General features: G+C 39.9%; 1 protein-coding gene across 2 annotated transcripts in view; it reads right to left on the bottom strand.

Moving 5' to 3' along the window:
• NR6A1 (nuclear receptor subfamily 6 group A member 1) overlaps positions 1 to 23,737 on the bottom strand; it is a 263,630-nt gene that overhangs the window by 196,546 nt on the left and 43,347 nt on the right. For both annotated transcript variants that reach the window (XM_017874775.1, XM_017874776.1), the window contains exon 3: positions 11,799 to 11,843. In XM_017874775.1, the coding sequence (XP_017730264.1) occupies positions 11,799 to 11,843 (45 nt within the window). The remainder of the gene's footprint in view (positions 1 to 11,798; positions 11,844 to 23,737) is intronic.

Raw genomic sequence — 23,737 nt, 5'->3', positions numbered from 1 at the left:
CCACTGCCTTCAGGCATCCATTGCTTTTGATGAGAAGTCAGCCACAAAGCCTACTGTTTTTCCTTAACCATAATTAATCATTTTTTTCTCATCGCTTTCAAGGTTTTCTCCTTGTCCTCATCTTTCAACATTTTGACTCTGACATGTGTTTATCATACTTGGCGTTTATTAGGCTTCTTAAATCTGTAGATTAATGTTTATCATCAGATGCAGAAAGTTTTTGCCATTATTTCTTCTAATATTTTCCTGCCCCTTTCTCTTATTCCTTTCCTCCCATGAGTCTCATTACATACACACTTGATGTCCCACAGATCTCAGAGGTTCTGTTCCCTTTTCCTCAATCTTTTTTCTCTGTTCTCCATACTGAATATTTTTAATTGATCTATCTACAAGTTCACCAATTCTTTCATCACCTCAAACTGGCTGTCGAGTCCCTACTTAATTTTTCATTTAGTTATACTTTTCAACTCCAGTCCAGTACTTCCATTTCTATTCTTTCTTATAATTTCTCTATTGAAATTCTCTATGTACTACATCACTGTCATCATACTTCCTCTTTCAATTCTTTAAAAGTTGTTCCCTTTACTTCTTTGGAATATCTATAACAGTTGCACTGAAGTTTTACGTGTGCTAGATCCAACATTTAGGATCACTCAGAGAGTTTCTACTGGTTTTTTTTTTTTTTTTTTTCCTGGGTATGGGTCAAACTTTGTTTCTCTGCATATCTTTTAATTTTTGTTGTGATACTGAACATTTAAGACAATGTGCTTTCGGCAACTCTGGATTCTGACTTTTCCCCCACTAAGGTTGGTGGTGGTGATGAGTTGTTTTGTTTGTTTACTAACTTTCCTGCACTAAACCATGAAGTCTGTCTCCACTGCAATGTGTAGTTCCTGATGGCTCAGGTTTTTCCCCCCACCTTTTTATTTTGAAGCCTGACTCGCAGGAGATACCCCTCTAACTGTACCGCTTCCTACTCCATTAAAGATTGGTCAGAGATGGTAATGAACCACCTTGAGCTCTTTCACTACCTGCTGATGCAACTATGGTCAGGATAAGGGAAGTACATTCACACTTCAGGCCTTCACGTCTGTTCCAGTTTTTACTTTTTGCTGGGCTTTCCCACACATCTTTGCATTGGTCAGGGATGTGTGGTGGTTTGGGCTCACATGGGTTTCTGATGTGCATAAACACTCCAATCAACCCAGGATATTTGGAGAGCTTATCAAGCCCCTTGAAACTCTCACCTACCAGACCTTCTTGTTAAAGCCCTGGCTAGTCTGCTGGCCCACTGTTTATCCTAAACAGAACTATAACCTCAGAGTAGCAGATTTGCTGGCCCTCTCTGTTTCACTTGCCACCAAGATCATCACATTTAACTGACAACACTCCAAATCAAGAAAGCTACCTCCTGCAGCAGCTGTAAAGCTACTGGTTTTCATGGCCTGCCCTACCCTGGCTGAACTACTACACTGTCAGGGCTGGGAGAAATAGGAACAGGCCCAGGCAACACGACAAAACTCATGCTATTCTTATCCCAAGTTCGGTGGTTTTCATGAATAAATGTTTCTCAATTTGTTTTAAGCCTTTGTTGTTTTTGAAACAACAAAGGGAATTTGTTGACCTTTCATTCACTCATGCCAGATATGTCTTCGGCACCCAAACTGCTTAAATATACCTTAATCTCAAAATTTCACTTAGGAGGGAAAACTTCTAGAGGGAGGCAGAGGTATAAACTCATCCTTGGATTATGGAATCATTTTCAGTTCCAGAAAGCAACAGCCCAAAACTGTAAATAGTAAAGAGTTATTTTCAGTTCTCTCTTCCCAAAAGCCATAACCACTGAAGTCTTTAGTGCCTTCCATGCGTATATATAAGCTGGACAAGCCCCAGGGCCAATCATGACTAGGGCAAAAGTACACAATCTCAGACTTTGTCACCAGTTAGGCACTCAAATAGGTCCCAGGCAAAGTAGTACACTGAGTGTTACAGCTGGCCTTGGTCACTATGATTAAGCCCATCAGCATGCCTTGATGTCTATCATGGGTCCCTTTCCCACTGGCCCAGGTCTTAACTCTCAGTTCATCTGGTCATTAGCATTCCAAGACCAAGAACTCTGGGTCTTAATGCTTATACCCACAGTCAGTAACTGCGTGACCTGAATATATCTCTCTTCTACTTGCCAAATGTTAAGCATCAATTAATACCTGGATTCTCACATTTATCAGATGTGAGATCCCCATCCTCTCACATCTCAGGCCTAGCAAATAATTCCTAATTAATCCATTAATCTATGCCCCTGAGTTTTCCCTGCCTCCTCATTGTCCTGGCTCAAATACCAGATTCCATAGTCAGTTTCCATAATCTCCATCCTGCATGTTTCCTGACTAAAGCAATCATGTCAGATAATTTCTCTGTTCTATTTATATTCTCCTTAGAATGCTTCTACAGCTTCTACTGAATAGTCAATTTACCATAGCCCCTGAAAGAACAAATGGACACCTGATCCAATCTGGGCTTATATTCTTTCCTAAGTGTTTACAATTTGAACACAAATACTTTAGTTAGTCTGTGTCAAGCACGGGTGCTAGAAGGCTATGTGACACGCCAGGGGAGGGGAGGAGCAGCCATTTTCCATCATGGATACAGAAGCGAGGAATATCAGTGTAAAGGAGAAATTATCAACCAGAGGCACCAGAAAAAGCAGAAATGAGACTCCACATAGCCACAGGGAGATGGAAAAGAAATCCTGGTCTTGGTTCTTCACGAAATTCAATTGCATGCTCTGCCACAGAGCCCCAAGAGAAAACCAGTACTTTTGCACCGGGTGGGTTGGCTCACACCTGTAATCCCAGCACTTTGAGAGGCTGAGGCGGGCAGATCACTTGAGGTCAGGAGTTCGAGACCAGCCTGACCAACATGGCGAAAGCCTGTCTCTACTAAAAATACAAAAAAATCAGCTGGGCAGGGTGGCAGGCGCCTATAATCCCAGCTACTCAGGAGGCTGAGGCAGGAAAATCACTTGAACCTCGCCTGAACCCAGGAAGCAGAGGTTGCAGTGAGCCAAGATCATGCATGCCACTGCACTCCAGCCTGAGCAACAAAGTGAGATTCCACCTCGAAAAAAAAAAACAAAAAAAAGAAACCCCAGTACTTTCTAACAACGTCCCTATTTTAAACTAGCTTGAGAGTGTTTTCTGTTCCTTGCCATTAAACTACTCCAGAGAAAAGAGAATCATTCAATCCCATAATTAACATTATGTTGATGAAAATGGAAAATGATGTTTAGGGCCTGGTTTTTTACTGCATCTTAGTTATGCTGGACAACTGAGGGGCCAAATGATCAGACACGAAACAAGTCAACAAAAGTCTCCGCACAAAATCATTACATGAAGGACTTTATTTCCTTCTCAATTACACAGAACTTCTCCATTCAGTGTAACAGAAAAACAACTCCTAAAAAAATCATTTGGTATTAAAAGTCACAAATAATAATTCTGTCAACAGGACTGATCACATGTAGTAATCCCACCAAGTGTATTAGAGCTATTATAAACACCTGTGAATACACAATGAAATACACACACACACAATGTTGAGGTTTTGCTTTAAGTCACAGAAAAAACACCCCCTTTCTACTTCATATTTAGCATTAAAGGTCCACTGCAATGAGCCTCAGCCTGAGCCTATTTTTCTACCTTATCTTCCTCCTTCCCAACCTCTTAGCCCCATGATTCTCAAGGTATAAAGGATCTTCCTGGTGAATTAATCCAACGTTCATCCATCTTATGCGTGACTGGTGTTCAATTTATTTCTGCCTATGATTCAAAGCTACAAGTAACTTGTTAAGTGACTATTAATACAATTCAATGTTTATAAACTGAGACTCTAGTATTCTACTAAGCCTAGTTGCCAAAAATGGGTGGAAAAGTTGCAAAGATCTTTCCCCAAATACACACATAAGATCAGCTGGAAATCTTACAGTTCTTAGAAGAACTCCATTATCACTGTTGAGGAAATTAGTGGTAGTTTTCAATTGCTGCTATTTTTGCTTTACTCTTCAATTACAGTTCATTTGGCATCATCATTTTCAAGTTAGTTTGATACATGTGGTACATAATAATAGGTATTACATTGACAGTATCCTTATTTTGAAATTGTCCAGTAATTAAATCTTGACATGCATATGTCATGTTTCAAATATGAACCATAACCAATTGTTAAAGCACATCTATCATCCTTACTCCAAACCTATTTGTACATAACAGTCCATTGCCAATGAATTATGAATTATTATGAACCGAAAAGCAGGAACATAAAAGTTAAATAGATTTTTACATGCCTGTCAGCTAAGGTTTAAAAAAAAAAAAAAAAAAGCTGGCATCTTTGCCATAAGCAAGCAATCTATTCTAGCCTGCCAGGTCACACTGTTTACACCCTAGTGGTCTTTCCCAAACATTATCTTAATTTTCACAGCCCTATAAATTCTATCCACCACTTCACGGAATCTCACACCCCTTTAACTGATCTTCTTCCTTCACCACTGCCTTAAACAATTCCTTGCCAAAGAAAATCTGTTCTCCTATTTCCATTTTATTTAAAAAAAAAAAAAGCCCACATCTTAGACAACATTCGTAAACACTCCTTTCTCCATGCCCAAGGAATGGAGTATCAGAACCAAAAACAGCTAGAAGCCATTAATGCCTTTCCCTGAAATCTCTCTGCAAGTAGATTTCTTCTTTTTATCATTAATAAAGTAGGTTTCAGGCACATCCTTCTCACCCCATCCCCAAACTCAGATCCCCTTGCATTAAGTGTCTACTCTATTACTTTAACCCTCTGTCCCTATTACCTCCTACCACCAATAGTCAAAGAAAAGTGACCACTGGATACCTACTGAATAAGTCAAGATTTTGAAGCTTGAAAGGCAAGGGAAGCGAGACAGGAAAATGAATTCCCATGTGAGTTTACTGTTAAGAGATACAGAGTCTCACTATGCTGCCCAGGCTGGTCTTGAACTCTGCAGCTCAAGCAACCCTCTTGCCTCAGCCTCCTGAGGAGATGGGACTACAGGCCCCATGTATTTTTAGAGTTTCGTACATGCTCTTAGAATGACCTAAAGGTACAACTTCCTTCTCCAAGATTCTGAAGCCTAGCTGTACCAGAAAATCTTGTTCTGAGTTTTGCAAGCATGGGTTTTCTATTTTTCAGTCTGAGTGCTCTTCCCTCTTCGGTTAGGGCCTGTTGCCACCTAATGGACTAAACTGGCATACCCACCAATACATTAACACAGGTTCTCACCTCTGTGCTTCTAGAACAGACCACTAGATGGAGACTTAAAAACTGAAGGAGAAGGAGAGAGCTCTTAACACCTATCTAGAAAGCCTATTAGTTGGTTTATGACTATACAAAAAATTAAACTAATGCAGATTCAACAAATAAAAGGGAATATGCCCAAAATGACAAATTAAGGAAAAAGAAAAGTCTTCTGGAGGCCGGGTATAATGGCTCACACCTGTAATCCCAGCACTTTGGGAGACCGAGGCAGGTGGACCACTTGAGGCTAGGAATTGGAGACCAGCCTGGTCAACAAGGCAAAAACCCCTTCTCTACAAAAATATAAAAATTAGCCGGGTAGGTGGCACGCACCTGTAGTCCCAGCTACTCAGGAGGCTAAGGCACAAGAATCGCCTGAACCTGGGAGGCGAAGGATGCAGTGAGCCAAGATCACGCCACTGCACTCCAGCCTGGGCGACAGAACAAGACCCTGCCTCAAAAAACAAAACAGTCTTTTGGAGGCAGTATGGCACCAAGATTAAAACACAGGTTTTGGCTCTTCCACACATAATCACAAAAATCCATTAACAAAATATTACCAAGTTGAATTCAGCAACATTTAAAAATTATAATACATCACTGACCACATGAGGTCTATTTCAGGATTAAAAGGCTAGCTTGAGTTTCAAAATTCAATCAGTGTAATTCACCATATTAAGTCTAAACAATCTAGATGCAGAATTAGTATTAAAATGCAACTTATTGGTCGGGCAAGGTGGCTCAAGCCTGTAATCCCAGCACTTTGGAAGGCCGAGATGGGCGGATCACGAGGTCAGGAGATCGAGACCATCCTGGCTAACACGGTGAAACCCCGTCTCTACTAAAAAAAAATACAAAAAACTAGCCGGGCGAGGTGGCGGGCGCCTGTAGTCCCAGCTACTCGAGAGGCTGAGGCAGGAGAATGGCGTGAACCCGGGAGGCAGAGCTTGCAGTGAGCTGAGATCCGGCCCCTGCACTCCAGCCTGGGCGACAGAGCGAGACTCCGTCTCAAAAAAAAAAAATGTAACTTATTTACAGATTAGTAATTATTAATCTGAAAATAACACCACTCGTGATAAAAAAAAAAAAAACTCTTAGCAAACTAGGAACAGCATTTTCTCAAGCTGATAAAAGGCATCTACAAAAACCCTATATCTTCCTGATATCAAAATTCACTACAAAGTCACAGTAATCAAAAGTCTGTTATTAACATGACGGACATAGACCAATGGAATAAAATATGGAGCCCAATACTAAACCCTTATATGGTCAAACAATTTTTGTCAAGGTTACAAGACCACTCAATGCAGAAAGAACAGTCACATGGTACTGATAAAATAATATCCACATGAGAAAAAATGAAGCTGGCCTTTACCTTTACATCATACACAAAAATTAACTCAAAATGGATCAAAGATTTAAACATAAGCCCTAAAACTATAAAACTTGAAAAAAAAAAAAAAACAAAAACGGGAGATAGCTTCATGACACTGGATTTGGCAATGGTTTATTGGATATGACACAAAAAGCACAGGCAACAAAAGAAAAAATTACTCGATAACATGAAAATGTAAAACTTCTATGCATCAAAGGATACAACGGAATGAAAAAGCAACCTGCAGAATGGATGAAAATATTTGCAAATAATGTATCTGTTAAGGGATTAATATATAGAATATAGAAAGAACCCATACAACTAAAACAAAAACCCATAAAGAATCCAATTAAATAGGCAAAAGACCTCAACAAACATTTCTCCAAAGAAGACACACAAAAGGTCAATAAGCACATGAAAAGATGCTCAATATCACTAATCATTAGAGAAATGCAAATCAAAGCCACAATGAGATATTGTCTCACAACCATTAGGAGAGTTACTATCAAAAACACAGTAAATAAATGTTGGCGAGGACGTGAAGAAATTGGAACGGTAGAGCACTGCTGGTGAGAATGTAAAGTGGTGCGGCAGCTATGGAAAACAGTATGGTGATTCCTGAAAATTTTAAAACAGAATTACCATAGTGTCCAGCAATTCCACTTCCGGGTATAAACCCTAAAGAATTAAAAGTAGGGGCTTGAAGACAGACAACCATGTATACTCATGTTTATAGCAGCATTATTCACAATAAACAAAAGGTGAAAGCAACCCAAGTGTCCATCAACAGGTGAATGGATCAACAAAATGTGGTATATACATACAATGGAATCTTATTCAGCCTCAAAAATGAAGGAAATTCTAACACTATACAACATAGATAAACTTTAAGCACATTATGCTAAGGGAAATAAGCCAGTTACAAAAGGACAAAACTGTATGATTCCACTTTAAATGAGGTACCTAGAGTAGACAAATTCAGAGACAAAAAGTAGAATGGTGGTTACCAGGAGCAGGGGAGAATGGGTAGTTATTGTTAATGGGTGTAGAGCTTCAGTTTTGCAATATTAGAAGAGTTTTGTGGATGGATGCTGGTGATGGCTGCACAACCAGTGTGAATGTACTTAATGCCACTGATCAGCACATTTAAATATGGTTAAGATGGTAAATGTTATGTCACGTATATTTTACCACAACTCTAAAAAATAAAAGAAAGTCCAATAGAGGTGTCATCATACTTGATACTGAAATTGAACTTCTTCCCCCTAAGATTAAGAATAAGGCAAGAACGTCATTCTACCAATCATTGTACTGGAAATCTTAGCCAGTGCAATAAGAAAAATAAATAAGTCATAAACATCAAAAGGAAGAAGTAAACTGTCTTTATTCACAGATGTACACATAAAAGTCCCAAGAAATTTATTTTAAAAGTTACTAGAACTAGCAAACAAATTTAACAATGTCACAAGATACAAACTCAACACATAAAAATCAACTGCATTTATATATACCAGCAACAATTGGAAAATAAAATTTAAAAATAATACCATTTACTATAACATTAAAAAACAAAATATTAAGGATAAAGATGTATAAGATCTCAACACTAAACTTTTTAAAACATTAACAAGAAAAAAGAAAGATGACCTAAATAAGGAGAAAGATACACTGACTTCATGGATTAGAAGACTCAACATTGGCTGGGTGCGATGACTCATACCTGTAATCCCAGCACTTTGGAAGGCTGAGGCGGGCGGATCACAAGGTCAAGAGATCGACGCCATCCTGACCAACATGGTGAAACCCCATCTCTAGTAAAAATAAAAAAATTAGCTAGGTGTTGTGGCGCACACCTGTAGTCCCAGTTACTCGGGAGGCTGAGGCAGGGGAATCACTTGAACCCGGGAGGCAGAGGTTGCAGTGAGCCAAGACCACATCACTGCACTCCAGTCTGGGGACAGAGTGAGACTCTGTCTCAGGGAAAAAAAAAAGAAGACTCAAGACTCAATATTATTGACTGGGTGGGTATGGTGGCTCACACCTGTAAACCCAGTGCTTTGGGAGGCTGAGGTGAGAGGGTAGCTTGAGGCCCTAAGTTTAAGACCAGCCTGGACAACATAGTGAGACATTGTCTCTACAAAAATATAGTTTTTTTTTTTTTTAGAAAATTGGCCGGGTGTAGGCCGGGCGCGGTGGCTCAAGCCTGTAATCCCAGCACTTTGGGAGGCCGAGACAGGCAGATCACGAGGTCAGAAGATCGAGACCATCCTGGCTAACACGGTGAAACCCCGTCTCTACTAAAAAAAAAAATACAAAAAACTAGCCGGGCGAGGTGGCGGGCGCCTGTAGCCCCAGCTACTCGGGAGGCTGACGCAGGAGAATGGCGTAAACCCGGGAGGCGGAGCTTGCAGTGAGCTGAGATCCGGCCACTGCACTCCAGCCTGGGCGACAGAGCGAGACTCCGTCTCAAAAAGAAAAAAAAAAAGAAAAGAAAAGAAAATTGGCCGGGTGTAGCGGTGAGTACCAGCTACTTTGGAGGCTAGGCCAAGAGGATCCCTTGAGACCAGCAGTTTGAGGCTGCAGTGAACTATGGATTGCACCACTGTACTCCAGCCTCAGTAACAGGGTGAGACCTAGTCTCTAAAAAAAAAAATACAACTGGCCGGGCGCGGTGGCTCAAGCCTGTAATCCCAGCACTTTGGGAGGCCGAAATGGGTGGATCACGAGGTCAGGAGATCGAGACCATCCTGGCTAACACGGTGAAACCCCGTCTCTACTAAAAAATACAAAAAACTAGCTGAGTGAGGTGGCGGGTGCCTGTAGTCCCAGCTACTTGGGAGGCTGAGGCAGGAGAATGGCGTGAACCCAGGAGGCAGAGCTTGCAGTGAGCTGAGATTCGGCCACTGCACTCCAGCCTGGGCCACAGAGTGAGACTCCGTCTCAAAAAAAATAAAATAAAATAAAAATAAAACTTTAAAAAATTTAAAAGAGACCCAATATTATTAAGTTGATCACTCTTCCCAGATGGATAGAGTCAATGCAATTCAATCAAAATCTCAGCAAGCTTTTTTGTTAAACAATAGCCAAATATCCAAAACAACTTTGAAAAAGAAGAATGGAGTTAGAGGACTACTTCTATCTGATTTCAAGATCTATTATAAATTTATAGTAATCAAGACACTATGGTATTTGTAAAAAGGTAAAAAGATTAATAGAAGAGAATACAGGGCCTATAAATAGACTCTCAATTATTTTTCAGCAAGAGCATCAAAATATTCAACAGCTAGGGGCAGTGGCTCATGCCTAAAATCCCAACACTTTGGGAGGCTGAGGCGGAAGGATTACTTGAGGCCAGGTGTTCGAGACCAGCCTGACCAACAAAGTGAAACCCCGTCTCTCCCAAAAATTTAAAAATTAGCCTGGTATGGTGGTTGCGCACCTGTGGTCCCAGCTACTTGGGAGGCTGAGGCAGGAGGATTGTTTGGGCCCCAGGAAGAGGAGGCTATAGTAAGCCATGGTCATGCTACTGTACTCCAGCCTGGGCAGCAGAGTGAGGCCCTGTCTCAAAAAAATAAAATGCAATGAAGAAAGCCTTTTCAACAAATGGTGCCAAACAAATGAATATTCATATTAAAAAGACTTTGATTCCTACCTCATAATATAGAAAAAACAAATTTGAGATAGATTATAAATGTAAAAGCTAAAATCATACTGTTTCTAGTAGAAAACATAGCATATCTCTGCAATCTCAGTTTAGGCCAAGACTTAGAGAGGGCACAGAAAATGTTAATCATAAATTAATAAATTGGACTTCATAAAAATTTTAAAGTTCTGTTCCTCACAAAACATGTTAAAAAGTAAGAAAGAGTCATAGACTAGGAGAAAATATTTACAACACATATCTGATGTACTTATATGTAGAAAACAAACACCCACCACTCAACAGTTGAACAAAACACATGAATTTTTCTTTTCTTTTCTTTCTTTCTTTCTTTTTTTTTTTTTTTTTTTTTTTTTTTTGAGACTGAGTCCTGTTCTGTCACCCAGGCTGCAGTGCAGTGGTGCAATCTTGGCTCACTGTAACCTCCACCTTTCAGCTTCAAGCAACTCTTGTGCTGCAGCCTCCCGAGTAGCTGGGATTACAGGCACGCACCACCACACCCAGCTAATTTTTCTATTTTTAGTAGAAATGGGGTTTCGCCATGTTGCCTTGCCCACACTGGTCTCGAACTCCTGGGCTCAAGCAATCCATCTGCCTTGGCCTCTCAAAGTGCTAGTATTACAGGCGTGAGCCACTGTGCCCAGCCACATGAATTTACCAAAAGATCTGAACGCTTTTAAGAGATGACACATTAATGATCAATAAGTACATGAAAACGTGACCAATATTATTAGTCATCAAGAAATGCAAGTTAAAACCACATCAATCCTAATACAATGCTCGCTAGAGTGACTGAAACTCATATACTACTGGAACTAAGATGTATGAACATTTTGGAAATATGTTTGGAAATTTCATAAAAAGTTTAACATATACCACATGACCCAATAATTCCTAGATGTACGACTAAGAGAAATAAAAACACAGGTCCATATATCCTTATACAAGAAACTTTATAGCTGCTTTATTCATAATAACCAAAAATTAGAAGCAGCCCAGGTATCAACAGGTAAATAAACTATGGTACAGTCAAGGAATACTCTTCAACGATATAAAGAAATGAACTACTAACACCAGCAACACATGGATGAGTCTCAAACATCATGCTAAAACAAGCACAAAAGAGCACATATTGTATGACTGTATACACGTGACATTTTAGAAAACAGGCAAAACTAATCTATCATGATGGAAACCAGAAGTTACTGCTTTTTGGGGTAGAGTAGTGGGATGGACTGGGAAAAGTAAAAGGGAATTTTCTGAAGGGATGGAAATGTTCTGTATCTTGATGGAATGTGGATTACTAGGGTGCACACATTTATAAAAATGCTTAAACTTCACATTTTAGATCTGTGCGTTTCGTTGCATGTAAGTCACAACTCAATTTTAAAAAGATAAAAAGGACATGGGCTTTGGGATCACACAGGGTTCATCTCTGCCACTTACCAGCTGCGTGACCTTGGCCAAGTGTTAAACTGTCAGTTTCCTCATCTGTAAAATGGGGAGAACAAGAGTTGAGAATAACCTTGCACAGCTGCCAGGAAGAGTAAATGAGATAAATGTTTTAAAGTCATTAACACACAGTAAATGCTCATCAAATATTAACAAAAAGAAATTAGAAACCGTTTGTCTTGTATTTCCACAAAGGAGAAACATGCAGGACTAGAGCAGCTAACTGCTGGGCAATTCATATATATTATTTCACTTATTTTTTAAAACAACATTTAACAAGAATGACTACTGTTTCAAAGATGAACAAACTGAGCTTCACAGGTCGCCTATGCTACTCAGCAGGAAAGCAGGAAGGCCAGGATGTGAATTTTCACTCATGTTTTTTCCACTGTACCATGCACCCATGCATTTCATTAGGGTCACTTTCAGCAGGTATCCCTGCAACTGTCAGGATAGCCCAATTTATATGAGAAGCTCCCTCCATTGTCAATAGTGCTGGCTCAAGCCTCAGGCCTGACACTGAAAAGGAGGCAAATTCTGATGGCTTTACTAGTGAATGGAAGCAGGGTTGCAAGTAGAACCCTGAAAATGCTGTAGAAGGCTTTTACTTTATTCTTAGGCTTCAAAGATGCTTCCTGATACTTGAGGACTCTGATTCCCCCCTCTCTTCCCTGGAACAATTTCAAGACAAGAGAATTCTGAATGTAAAATTTGTACTTTAAGTGGAAGCCAGAACCTATGTGGCTTAATTTGGCAGAACAGCCATGGAAATTTGGCAGCTAAAATGAGAGAGAATTTTTTAAATGCATGTCTTTTTTCTTAAAAATGCAATGTTCTTAGAAAACTCAGAGATAATGAAAGACATCCTGTAATCTCATTTTCCCAAAAACACCACTATTAACATTGTATCACCCTCCAGACTAAAAATTTGCCTTCTCGGCCGGGCGCGGTGGCTCAAGCCTGTAATCCCAGCACTTTGGGAGGCCGAGACGGGCGGATCATGAGGTCAGGAGATCGAGACCATACTGGCTAATACGGTGAAACCCCGTCTCTACTAAAAAATACAAAAAACTAGCCGGGCGACGAGGCGGGCGCCTGTAGTCCCAGCTACTCGGGAGGCTGAGACAGGAGAATGGCGGGAACCCGGGAGGCGGAGCTTGCAGTGAGCTGAGAGCCGGCCACTGCACTCCAGCCTGGGCGGCAGAGCAAGCAGCAGAGCAAGACTCCGTCAAAAAAAAAAAAAAAAAAAAAAAAATTTGCCTTCTCCTAAGTCTACAGCATCCTACTGCATGAATAACCACAATCCATTTATAGAATCCCCTATTAAACTTAAATTGTAACTTTTTTTTTTTTTTTTTAAAGACAAAGTCTCGTTCTGCTGCCCAGGCTGGAGTGTGATCTTGGCTCACTACAGCCTCCACCTCCTGGGCTCAAGCAATCCTCCTACCTCAGCATCCCCAGTAGCTGGGATGACAGCCATGCACCAGCATGCCTGGTTATCTCATTTTTTTACTATTATAAATGCTAAAAGAAGTATCTGTAAACATACATTTTTCGTAACTGTCAAGTATTTAGGATAAATACCTAGACATATGAATTGTTAAATCTAAATTTTCTTTTGTCGGGGGGAGGGTGGAGATAGGGTTTCACTCTGTTGCCCAGGCTGGAGTACAGTGGTGTGATCACAACTCACTGTAGTCTCGACCTCCCAGGCTCAAGTGATCCTCCCAAGTAGCTGGGACTACAGGCATGTGCCACCACACCCAGCTAATTTTTGTATATTTTGTAGAGATGAGGTTTTGCCATGTTGCCCAGGCTGGTCTCAAACACCTGGGTTCAAGGGATCCACAAAGTGCTGGGATGAAAGGAGTGAGCCACCTCTCCTGGCCTATAATTTTAATTTTATATTTTTAAATTTTAAACTGTTAAGTCTGCAAAATAACCTGCACATTATCAGTTTTGATAGATATTAGATTACATTTTAAGAGTTCCCATTTTCCCACCCTCTCATCATCCTTAAAAATTATAATTATTTAATGTAGGAGCTGAAAACTCAAATGCCTACATAGAAGACTAGCAAGAAACATAAATGGGTAAAGGAGGCCACCAAGGTTCTGTGAAAACCTGAGAGTATATGCTCATTTAAAGGCGGCAGCGGGCTGAGCACAGTGGCTCACACCTGTAATCTCAGCACTCTGGGAAGCCGAGGTGCCCAGACTTCTTGAGCCCAGGAGTTGGAGACCAGCCTAAGCAACATGGTGAAACCCCATCTCTACAAAAAAACACAAAAATTAGCCCACCGCGGTAGTGCGTGCCTCTAGTCCCAGCTACTCAGGAGACTGAGGTGGGAAGAACTGCTTGAGCCCAGGAGGTCAAGGCTGCAGTGAGCCATGATAGCGCTACTACACTCCAGCCTGGGTGACAAAGCAAGACCACGTGTCCAATCAATCAATCCATCTAAAGAAGGTAGCCACTCCTCTGTTCCAGCAAACAGATGTCATATAAAACTCTGAGCTCAATGTTAGATATTACAATTTATCAAGAAAGCCAGAAATCCAAAGTTTTTTGAAACTCTTGCATGTTTTTGGGTTTTTTTTTTAAATGGAGTTTTGCTCTTGTCGCCCAGGCTGGAGTGCAATGATGCAATCTTGGCTCACTGTGGCCTCCACCTCCCAGGTTCAAGCAATTCTCCTGCCTCTATCAGCCTCCCAAGTAGCTGGGATTACAAGCATGCGCCACCACATGCAGGTAATTTTGTATTTTTAGTAGAGATGGCGTTTCACCATGTTGACCAGGCTGGTCTCGAACTCCTGACCTCAGGTGATCCACCCACCTCAGCCTCCCAAAGTACTGGGATTACAGGCGTGAGCCACCATGCCCAGCCATCTTGAACATTTTAAATGTTGACAACTAACATGATTTTATTTAACCATCCTGGAAGTCAACAAAATACATCTATAGGGCAGACCACACTTAGGACATGGAATTTTGTACTAACAAATGAAAAAGATCTTTAACACTGTATTTTCACTTTGAATCTTATTCTGCAGTTTTGATTTTCTTATGCTTACCAACAAAGCACATTCAATTTTGGTTCACAGTGACTGTCAGCTCTCTTCAAAGAGAGAGGCTTTTCTTTCAGATCATGTCTATGACAAATACTGGACCAAAAATAAAGTAACTTCAGGTAAAGAAGCAAAGAGTGGTCCTGGTTGACCAAAGAGTACCCAGAAAGGGCCTCATTTAGAACTGAGTTGTTATAGTCTCAGCATGTTTAGAATACATGAGCTATTTAGAACAAAATGTTAATTTATAAAACTATGTATAACTTTGAAGAGGGTGGCTTTAATCTAGGGTATCCCCCCACTACTGATACGTTTGCCTAACACAGAAAGTTTTCTCTTTGGCAAGAGATCAAAAAAGGAAGAGAAGAATTCCCATGTACTCCCTTGCTATCAAGTACTGAATTTAAGCAACCGCTTTCGGCCTTTTTTTTTAATAAAACAAATGTTTATTAAAAGTCTTTGTCTCATCTGAAAATGTTACTGCAATACTGCTCCCATGGAAAGAAAAATTGCAGAACCTAACTAGCCTCAGAACTTATTCTCATTTCTTCTTAGTCATTCATTAAAATCTCCAGGTTTAGATATTCAAGCAATCCCTTCACCCACCAGAGATAGTGGCAGACATCCATGACTATTCAAGGACCCAACAACCGCCTTTGAATGCAACTATCTTTTCATCAATTGCAAACAAGTGCTAAACTCCTGGCTCCATAGGGGGTTCCTCCCAAGTCAGTATAAACTCAAATAAGGGCAGAGGTCAAGGGGATGAGAGTTCAGCCTAAGCTCTGGATCTCATACCACCCCTACCCTGATTAAAAGAATCCTTATCAGAAGGGAACTCCTCAGCAAAAGGCCACAATCAGAAGGCTTGATCTAGCAGCAATGCCACAGAATCAACTGAAGCTCTGGAAGCAGGCACTGGGAACTGTTATGAATGTAACAGAGCAAAATCACTAACGATGTTGTAGAGAAAAAGGGACATAAAGGGAGAAAACATGGGAGATTTGTGAACTATGTTAGGTTGCTTCAGGAAAGAACTTACTTGAAAAATAGTGGAATAATCCTGAATCTGAGCCACAGAAGACATCTCAGGAACCTATTCCACAATGAATCATTCTACTTTGTGTCCAAAATCACCCTAATACATGCAGAAGAGGGCCAGATGACACTTCAAAAATAAGTCTTCATTCTTTTACACAAAAGATTATATATGTTATAAATCATTACACTGCCTTAGCCTTCCACCATTAGCATTTGAGATTTGTCACAATCCAGAGAGCTAGAGACAGGATAGAAATTAATTATTTAATAAAGCAGGGGCTCTGAAGTCTCAGATACTTCACTAGGTACCTTGGGGTGAGTCATTTAATCTCCTCATAGTTCTCATCTGTAAGATGGGGATTGTATCTTTTTAACGTCTTATGAACGCTTAATAAAAAATGCATGTGAAACATTCTGTGCACAGTAAATATTAGGTATCCTTACTATTATGTGGTAAAAGTCATATCATATTTTGTGTCTGCCTCCCTGATTAAACCAGAGTCCTTTCTGGGCAGGAACTATGTCTCAGGTTGGCACCCAAAGTAGGGAGGGAGAAAAGAACAATAACTGCGTTAAATGAATTAGGTATTACCAAGCCAAACTTAAAATCAGATATTTTATACGCTATAATCCTTCTCACACTTACTGAACACATGCAAAGTGCCTGGTACATAAGGAATACCCAGTAAATGGTAATTTCCTTTTTTCCCTTCATCTGTAACAGTCTTAAGTTCACTCTCAGTAGACAACATCTGGGCTTGTATGAACTACTTTCTGAGACCAAAAATTGTGACACATAGTTTGACAGCTAGAAATAAATCCATTAGGACACGGCACAGAATACTGGAATTTTAGGGTACTCTAGCTGAGATATACATTTCTCTTTTGTAGCTGGAAGAATCCACAAAAAAAAAATCTTTGGGATCCCAAGACACGTGAGAGTTGAATGCAAAGCCAGAGCAAGTTTGTGCTGTCGGACTTTCTTTTTATCTTGCCTACTTTTTATCTTGTTTTTTTCATCTTGCCTGTTCATCTAACCAACACACGTAGAACTCTCCTTGGTGGGCATCTACCAATATGGCAAGATACACCAAAAATTAATTTAACTTGCTTTTTTTCTGAGACAGGGTCTCACTCCCGACACCCAGACTAGAATGCAGTGGTGCAATCTCTCAGTTCACTGCAGCCTCAACCTCCAGGGCCTCAGGTGATCCTCCCACCTCAGCCTCCCAAGTTACTGGGACTATAGGTACACGCCTAGAGTCAGGGTTTCATCATGTTGCCCAGGGTGGTCTCGAACTCCTAGGCTCAAAATAATCTGTCCACCTCGGCCTCCCAAAGTGCTAGGATTACAGGTATGACCCACTGCACCCAGCACTTAACTTTCAAGTCTCTTTTAAAATACTCATAAAAATATATATACATACACGCTATATTATAGTGACATATACTGTATATTAATACATACTATTTATTATATACATTATATATATATCATTTATATAGGTCCCTGATCATTAGAATATACTTTATTTTTTAAAGTCTGAGTAAACAGGAATCCATGGTAATAGCCAGATTTTAAATTGTACAAACTTTTTATTCAGTATGCTTTCTATAAGACCTTGCTATTGACTAAAAAGAATGTGTATAATTCGAGTTATCTGGTTTAAATAAGCAGAAGGTTAACTTGTTCAGTCTCCTGAGAAGTTAAATGTGTTGGCAGATGGTCATTTGGGAGAATTACCTGCTATTGGCTGGGGGAAAGGACCAAAACACCCTAACAGTCACCCAGATGGTAAAGAAGTCCCTACCAAATAGTCAGCAGCATATGAGCTCTTCTATTCCTGTGACTGAACTATTTAATTGGAGTCTATGGTCACACACTCTGAACAAGCCCAATCTCATCTGAACTATTTACTTGAAGCAGTAACTTACACCTGCTAGCTTAGTTGAATAAAACACAGTTTCAACAGCCCATTAGTACAGAAAGACTGAGAATTTCAACATTGTACTACATAGCCTAGAACAGCATACTCTTAATAGTATTTACCATTTGTCAAGCACTATTCTGAACTTTAAATACATTACACTTCACTCAATCCTCACAGCAACCCAATAAAATAGAAATACATTTTACTGTCCTCATTTCATAGATGAGAAAAGGAAGGCAGAGAGTTTAAGTAATTTAACCAAGATTACAGTGAAGCCAAGTTGAACCCAAGCAATCTTGAGCCAGAGTCTATGCTCTTAATTATGAGAACACATTTGGCTTCATAAAAAAACTAAAGCATTCATTTTAAACGCAAACATTTATACACAAACGTGTTCTCTGTGGCATTACTTATGATGCAGAAAAAACTGAAAATCTAAATGCTCAACAATAGCAGGATGGTTAAATAAATCATGATAAAGCTATTTACTTATTTAATGAAATATCCTTCCATTAAAAATATTTGTGAAAATCATTTCACGACTTGGGACAATGTTCCCAATGTAATACAGAGTGGGGGAAACAAACAGGACACAAAAATTGCATATATAGTATATATAGATTCCTAATTATATATAGTATATATAGATTCCGAGATGAGCTCGGACACAACCTGGAAGGACATACTCTCAAACGTGAAGCAATGGTTATTTCTAGGTGGTGGGATTAGAGATGCTTCTATTTTCTTTTAGTGTTTTCCGCAGTGAACATACATTATTCTACTACCAGTTTAAACAAAAACAATGTTTTTTTCTTTTAATCAAGCTATACCAAGATCCTCAACCAGCTGGTAAAAAAAAAAACAAAAAAACAAAACAAAACAAAAAACAAAAAAAAACAAAAACACCAGCACAGCTAAAAAGCTTCCTAATAGTCTGACCTCAAGCAGGTCTTTCCTTTGGGATATATCCTTTGAATGTCAACCAAAATCAGCACAATAACCAAAAAAAAAAAAAAAAAAAAAAAAAAAAAAAATTAAAAAAAAAAAAAATTCAATCTTCGACGTTAGAAACTGAATTAGAATAAGTATATTCAATTCTGGTCAATGTTTACTCTCAATGTAATTACTTGTAGGATTATGTTACAAGAGAAGAAATGGACTTCATTAAACGTGACCCAAAAATTCAGGAACAGTGTTCCTGAAATAGATAATAAGAGACAAAAAGTTTGGAGAGGAAGAACAGCTGTTGCTAATCCAACTATTTACCCTTTGACCCTCTATCTGGCCAGTAACTGAACACTATCAACTGTTTCCCTGTATTATGTGCTGTTTACAATCCCTGAGAGGCATGAAAGGAATTAATAATTTAGCCTAGAAAGCTGACAGCCTTTATTGGGAAGCCCCCTGTCTATGGGGCAGAAATCAGAGCAAGTAGCTGTCCTGAAGTCACAGGTCCCTTTACTGTTCCTGTTTTATAGCCTAATTGGCCCCCAAACATAAATCAATTATTTCTCCTGTTTTAAGCAACAATGACTTCTATTCTCTAACTTCCCTTGTATCAAGTCAGTCCTTGTTCTCTTGAGTTTTACAACTACACGGTAAACACGATGGTCAAGGAAAAAACTGGGGGAGCAGGGCAGACAGGGGTTATTTGGAAACAGAAGCACAGAAAGGTTATGCTGTTTTGAACTTCTCTTGACCTTTGACTGCCCTTGTCCCTAGCTTATGCTAATGGACATGGTACAGGGACACTTCTTGTAGAAATGAACTTAGCCTGAACCTGTGCCATAACATTGGACTCCAGGAAGCCCAGGAATCATAGGAAGGCAGCCAGAGTGTGAACAGCTGCCCATATCATGAGCATGGCTGCCCATCTGCTTTATCACATTAAAGGTATTTAAAAAAAAAAAAAGCCAAGCCATTTAATTGGACAAAGTCAGTCTTTCCTCAACTAGTTCCCACACATGACACCTGTTGTCCCAAACCTGCTGCCTACAACCACTGCCATGCACAACTGGAAATTAGCAACGAAGTAATTCCTGTTCCAAAATAAGGGAGTGTGAGCAGGCTTTCCTGTCAGGAATCTGGGTAATGGGCAATATTTGGACCTCCAAATTCCAAAGATACAACACAAGGAAATCCCTAATATCCTCAAAAGTCATGCAGGGCTTGGCATAGTAATCCCAGCACTTTGGAAGACCAAGGCAGGAGGATCATTTGAGCCCAGGAGTTCAAGACCAGCCTGGGCAGCATGGTAAAACTTCGTCTCTAGTCAGCTTAAGAGGAAAATACCAAATTTTAAAAACTTTTAAAAATACTGATAAATTCAGATCAAATTTGAAGGAATAAAAAATATCAGAGCAAAGGAGTTTGTTGGTTGTGTCATTATTTAATGATCAAAGTATTGCGTGTATGCCTTATTACAGACTTGTTGACTACAGGCTTAATGTAAAAAAGAATCTTGCCAGATGTAGCTACTTAAGGGAAAAAAAGGTTTTTAACAGAAATGAACTTTTGACTAGTTCTTACATTTTTATGGTACCAATCACAGGGCAATTTCCTGAATAATGGGTGATGTCAAAGGTATATCATACTTGAGGAAATCAGGCCAAGGATAGCTCAGCAATTACATTCATAAACAAGTTTTCCTAGTTGGGGTCATGTCAAACCCTCACATGGTTGTTAGTGACTGTAACTGTGCATGTCCTTAGTGGTAGGTGAGCACCAGTCTCCATGACCAAAAATGTCCCTAATTTCCTTTGAAAAAGCCACTAGTTCTGTGAATTGTCCTTTTCCCTCCTGCCCCTAACAGTCCTGCGCCTCTAGCCTATATTAGCATATTTCTCATGTAATGTATTTTGCTGTTAAGCTCATCCATTAGCTGCATCCTTCAGCTATTCCTTTAGATTGGGGAGCAAAATCTTTAGATTGGAGGAAGTGGAGATGAAGATGGATTGATTTAGCTCACCTTCCATGATTGCTTCTGAGTGAAAAGCTACATCGGCCACATTTCAGATGTTCACTATTGCAATTGGGGGAGGGTGTAGAGAGGTAGACTTTTTGCTTGTTTTATAAAGTGCTCTCAGTAAGGAGTGTTTGAGTTGAAGAGTCATCTGATTCGAGGCCACTCATGTTCTTTGTAACTTAAGCGTTGACCAAGAAATCCTTCACTTCTTCCCCATATACAGTAAGTATGTGAGCCAGTCATCCATACACTAAGGCCTACCTGAGAAAAACCTTTGATTCAGGATGGCTGGGTTACTAACCTTGGAACGTAAGAGATCTGGTTTTGAATGTAAAATTTGTAACACACAAACAAGAAGTGTTAAAAACTTTTTGCTCTGGTCAGTTACAGGTAGATCCCAATAATCTGTTTTTGGTTTTCTGATGGAAATAACAGAACTAGGGGAATTCAAATCCAGCGGGTGTCTACAGTATTAGAAGAGGGTGTAAGGGCACAGTTTAACACTAAGCTCTTTTGATATGTAAGTTCTTATACTTTCAGAAACTGTGCATTCCAGATCTACATACTAAATGCTGAATCATTTTTAAACGGGCTCTTGATTAATAGACCCATATTTTTTAGTGCCTATGTTGTCCTTTTGTCTAAAATGAAAGCTCTCTTTTGCATTGTAAAACTACAATATATGTCATCTTATTTTCCCTGAGTAATCCAAGTGTAGTGCATATTCTATGTAAAACTACTAAATGACAATGGAAAATGTTTAGTAGATTGGGAGAAAAATAACAAATAGTTTTACAGAATTGTTTGTAGTTACATTTAGGATGGACTTACTCCTTTGGAGAAGAGTGAAATTTGTTTTTGTGCCACGTGATGAAGACCATTGTGTTTTTTTTATAAAGTAAATAATACTTAAAATGGCATAATTATTCTGCACTTGAATTTGTACTGTTAACAGCACATATGGAAGACTTTTAAACTTTTTATTATTGTCTTGTAACTAGCATTCCATTATTATTTTGGATATTTAAGGGTTCCATTAACATTGTATTTGGACAAAGTATAACCAAATTAGCCAGTCTGTTTCCTTCCATGTTTAATCAGAAGTGAGAGATAGAACTACTTCAAATTCAGCAGGTCAGCAAGCAATTGGCTTAAAATTCGCTTTCTTAAATATTGTGACTCTTATGTTCTCGGCTTTTTAATGACTTTATTTATTTATTTATTTATTTTAGACAGAGTCTCACTCTGTCACCCAGGCTGGAGTGCAGTGGCACCATCTTGGCTCACTGCAACTTCCGCCTCCCAGGTTCAAGCGATCTTCCTGCCTCAGCCTCCTGAGTGGATGGGACTATAGGCACGTGCCACCACGCCTGGCTTATTTTTTGTATTTTAGTAGAGACGGAGTTTCACCGTGTTAGCCAGGAAGGTCTTGATCTCCTGACCTCATGATCTACCCACCTCAGCTTCCCACAGTACTGGGATTACAGGTGTGAGCCACTGTGCCCAGCCTAATGACTTCATTTTTATTTTTTTATTTCATTTACTTGTTTTTTTTTTTTTTTTTTTTTTGAGACAGAGTCTCACTCTGTTGCCCAGGCTGGAGTGCAGTGGTGTGATCTTGGCTCACTGCAAGCTCCACCTCCTGGGGTTCATGCCAGTCTCCTGCTTCAGCCTTTGAAGTAGCTGGCACTAGAGGCGCCTGCCACCACACCTGGCAAATTTTTTTATTTTTTATTTTTTTATTTTTAGTAGAGACGAGGTATCACTGTGTTAGCTGGGATGGTCTTGACCTCCTGATCTCGTGATCCACTTGCCTCGGCCTCCCAAAGTGCTGGGATTACAGGCATGACCCACCGCACCCTGCCATGACTTCATTTTTAAAGTACTTGCGGTCAGGCAAGGTGGCTCACACCTGTAATCCCAGCATTTTGGGAGGCTGAGGCAGGTGGGTCATGAGGTCAGGAGTTCAAGACCAGCCTGGCCAAGATGGTGAAACCCCAACTCTACTAAAAAATACAAAAATTAGCTGGGTGGGGTGGCGGGCACCTATAATCCCAGCTGCTTTGGGAGGCTGACACAGGAGAATGGCGTGAACCCGGGAGGTGGAGTTTGCAGTGAGCCAAGATTGCGCCACTGCACTCTAGCCTGGCTGACAGAGCGAGACTCTGCCTCAAAAAATAAATAAATAAAGTACTCGCTCAGTCACTTGAGATAAAATGTTTCATCCTCAAACTTAATGTTTTTACTAGTTCATAGTGTTTGGAACAGTATGTGCCAATCACTAAGACTGCTTCAGAGTTTGCAATTTTGTATGTTTCATTGCCAAAGAAGGCTTAGTGGTTCTTGACTGTAGTATAAGTCAGCTTTCTGTAGCATAAGATTTGATTTTCTCATACTTACTCCACTTGTTATACATCACTGATTATTTGGGTTAAACTGGACTCATTTCAACCAGTTTGCCTTTGTTATTCAAATACGTGATGAGAAACTTAATACTGTAATTTGACTTGAGCCATAAAACACATTTTAATATTAGCTTGTATTATATTTATTAAGCTGGTTTTTGTGGGGAAAAAACTTACTAAAACCTAGATAAGTCTAGATTAAGCCAGTTAAGGTGCATTTTGTATTTTAGTGATGGATCATATCATAAAAATAGAGATAAGCAGGCTGGGTGCGGTGGCTCAAGCCTGTAATCCCAGCACTTTGGGAGGCCAAGACGGGCGGATCACGAGGTCAGGAGATCAAGACCATCCTGGCTAACACGGTGAAACCCCGTCTCTACTAAAAAAAATACAAAAAAACTAGCTGGGCAAGGTGGCGGGCGCCTGTAGTCCCTGCTACTCGGGAGGCTGAGGCAGGAGAATGGCGTGAACCCAGGAGGTGGAGCTTGCAGTGAGCCGAGATCCGGCCACTGCACTCCAGCCTGGG

This window comes from Rhinopithecus bieti, unplaced genomic scaffold, assembly GCF_001698545.2.
Source record: "Rhinopithecus bieti isolate Rb0 unplaced genomic scaffold, ASM169854v2 scaffold_7967, whole genome shotgun sequence".
NCBI lineage: Eukaryota > Metazoa > Chordata > Mammalia > Primates > Cercopithecidae > Rhinopithecus > Rhinopithecus bieti.
This window is presented reverse-complemented; position numbering and strand designations above follow the sequence as displayed.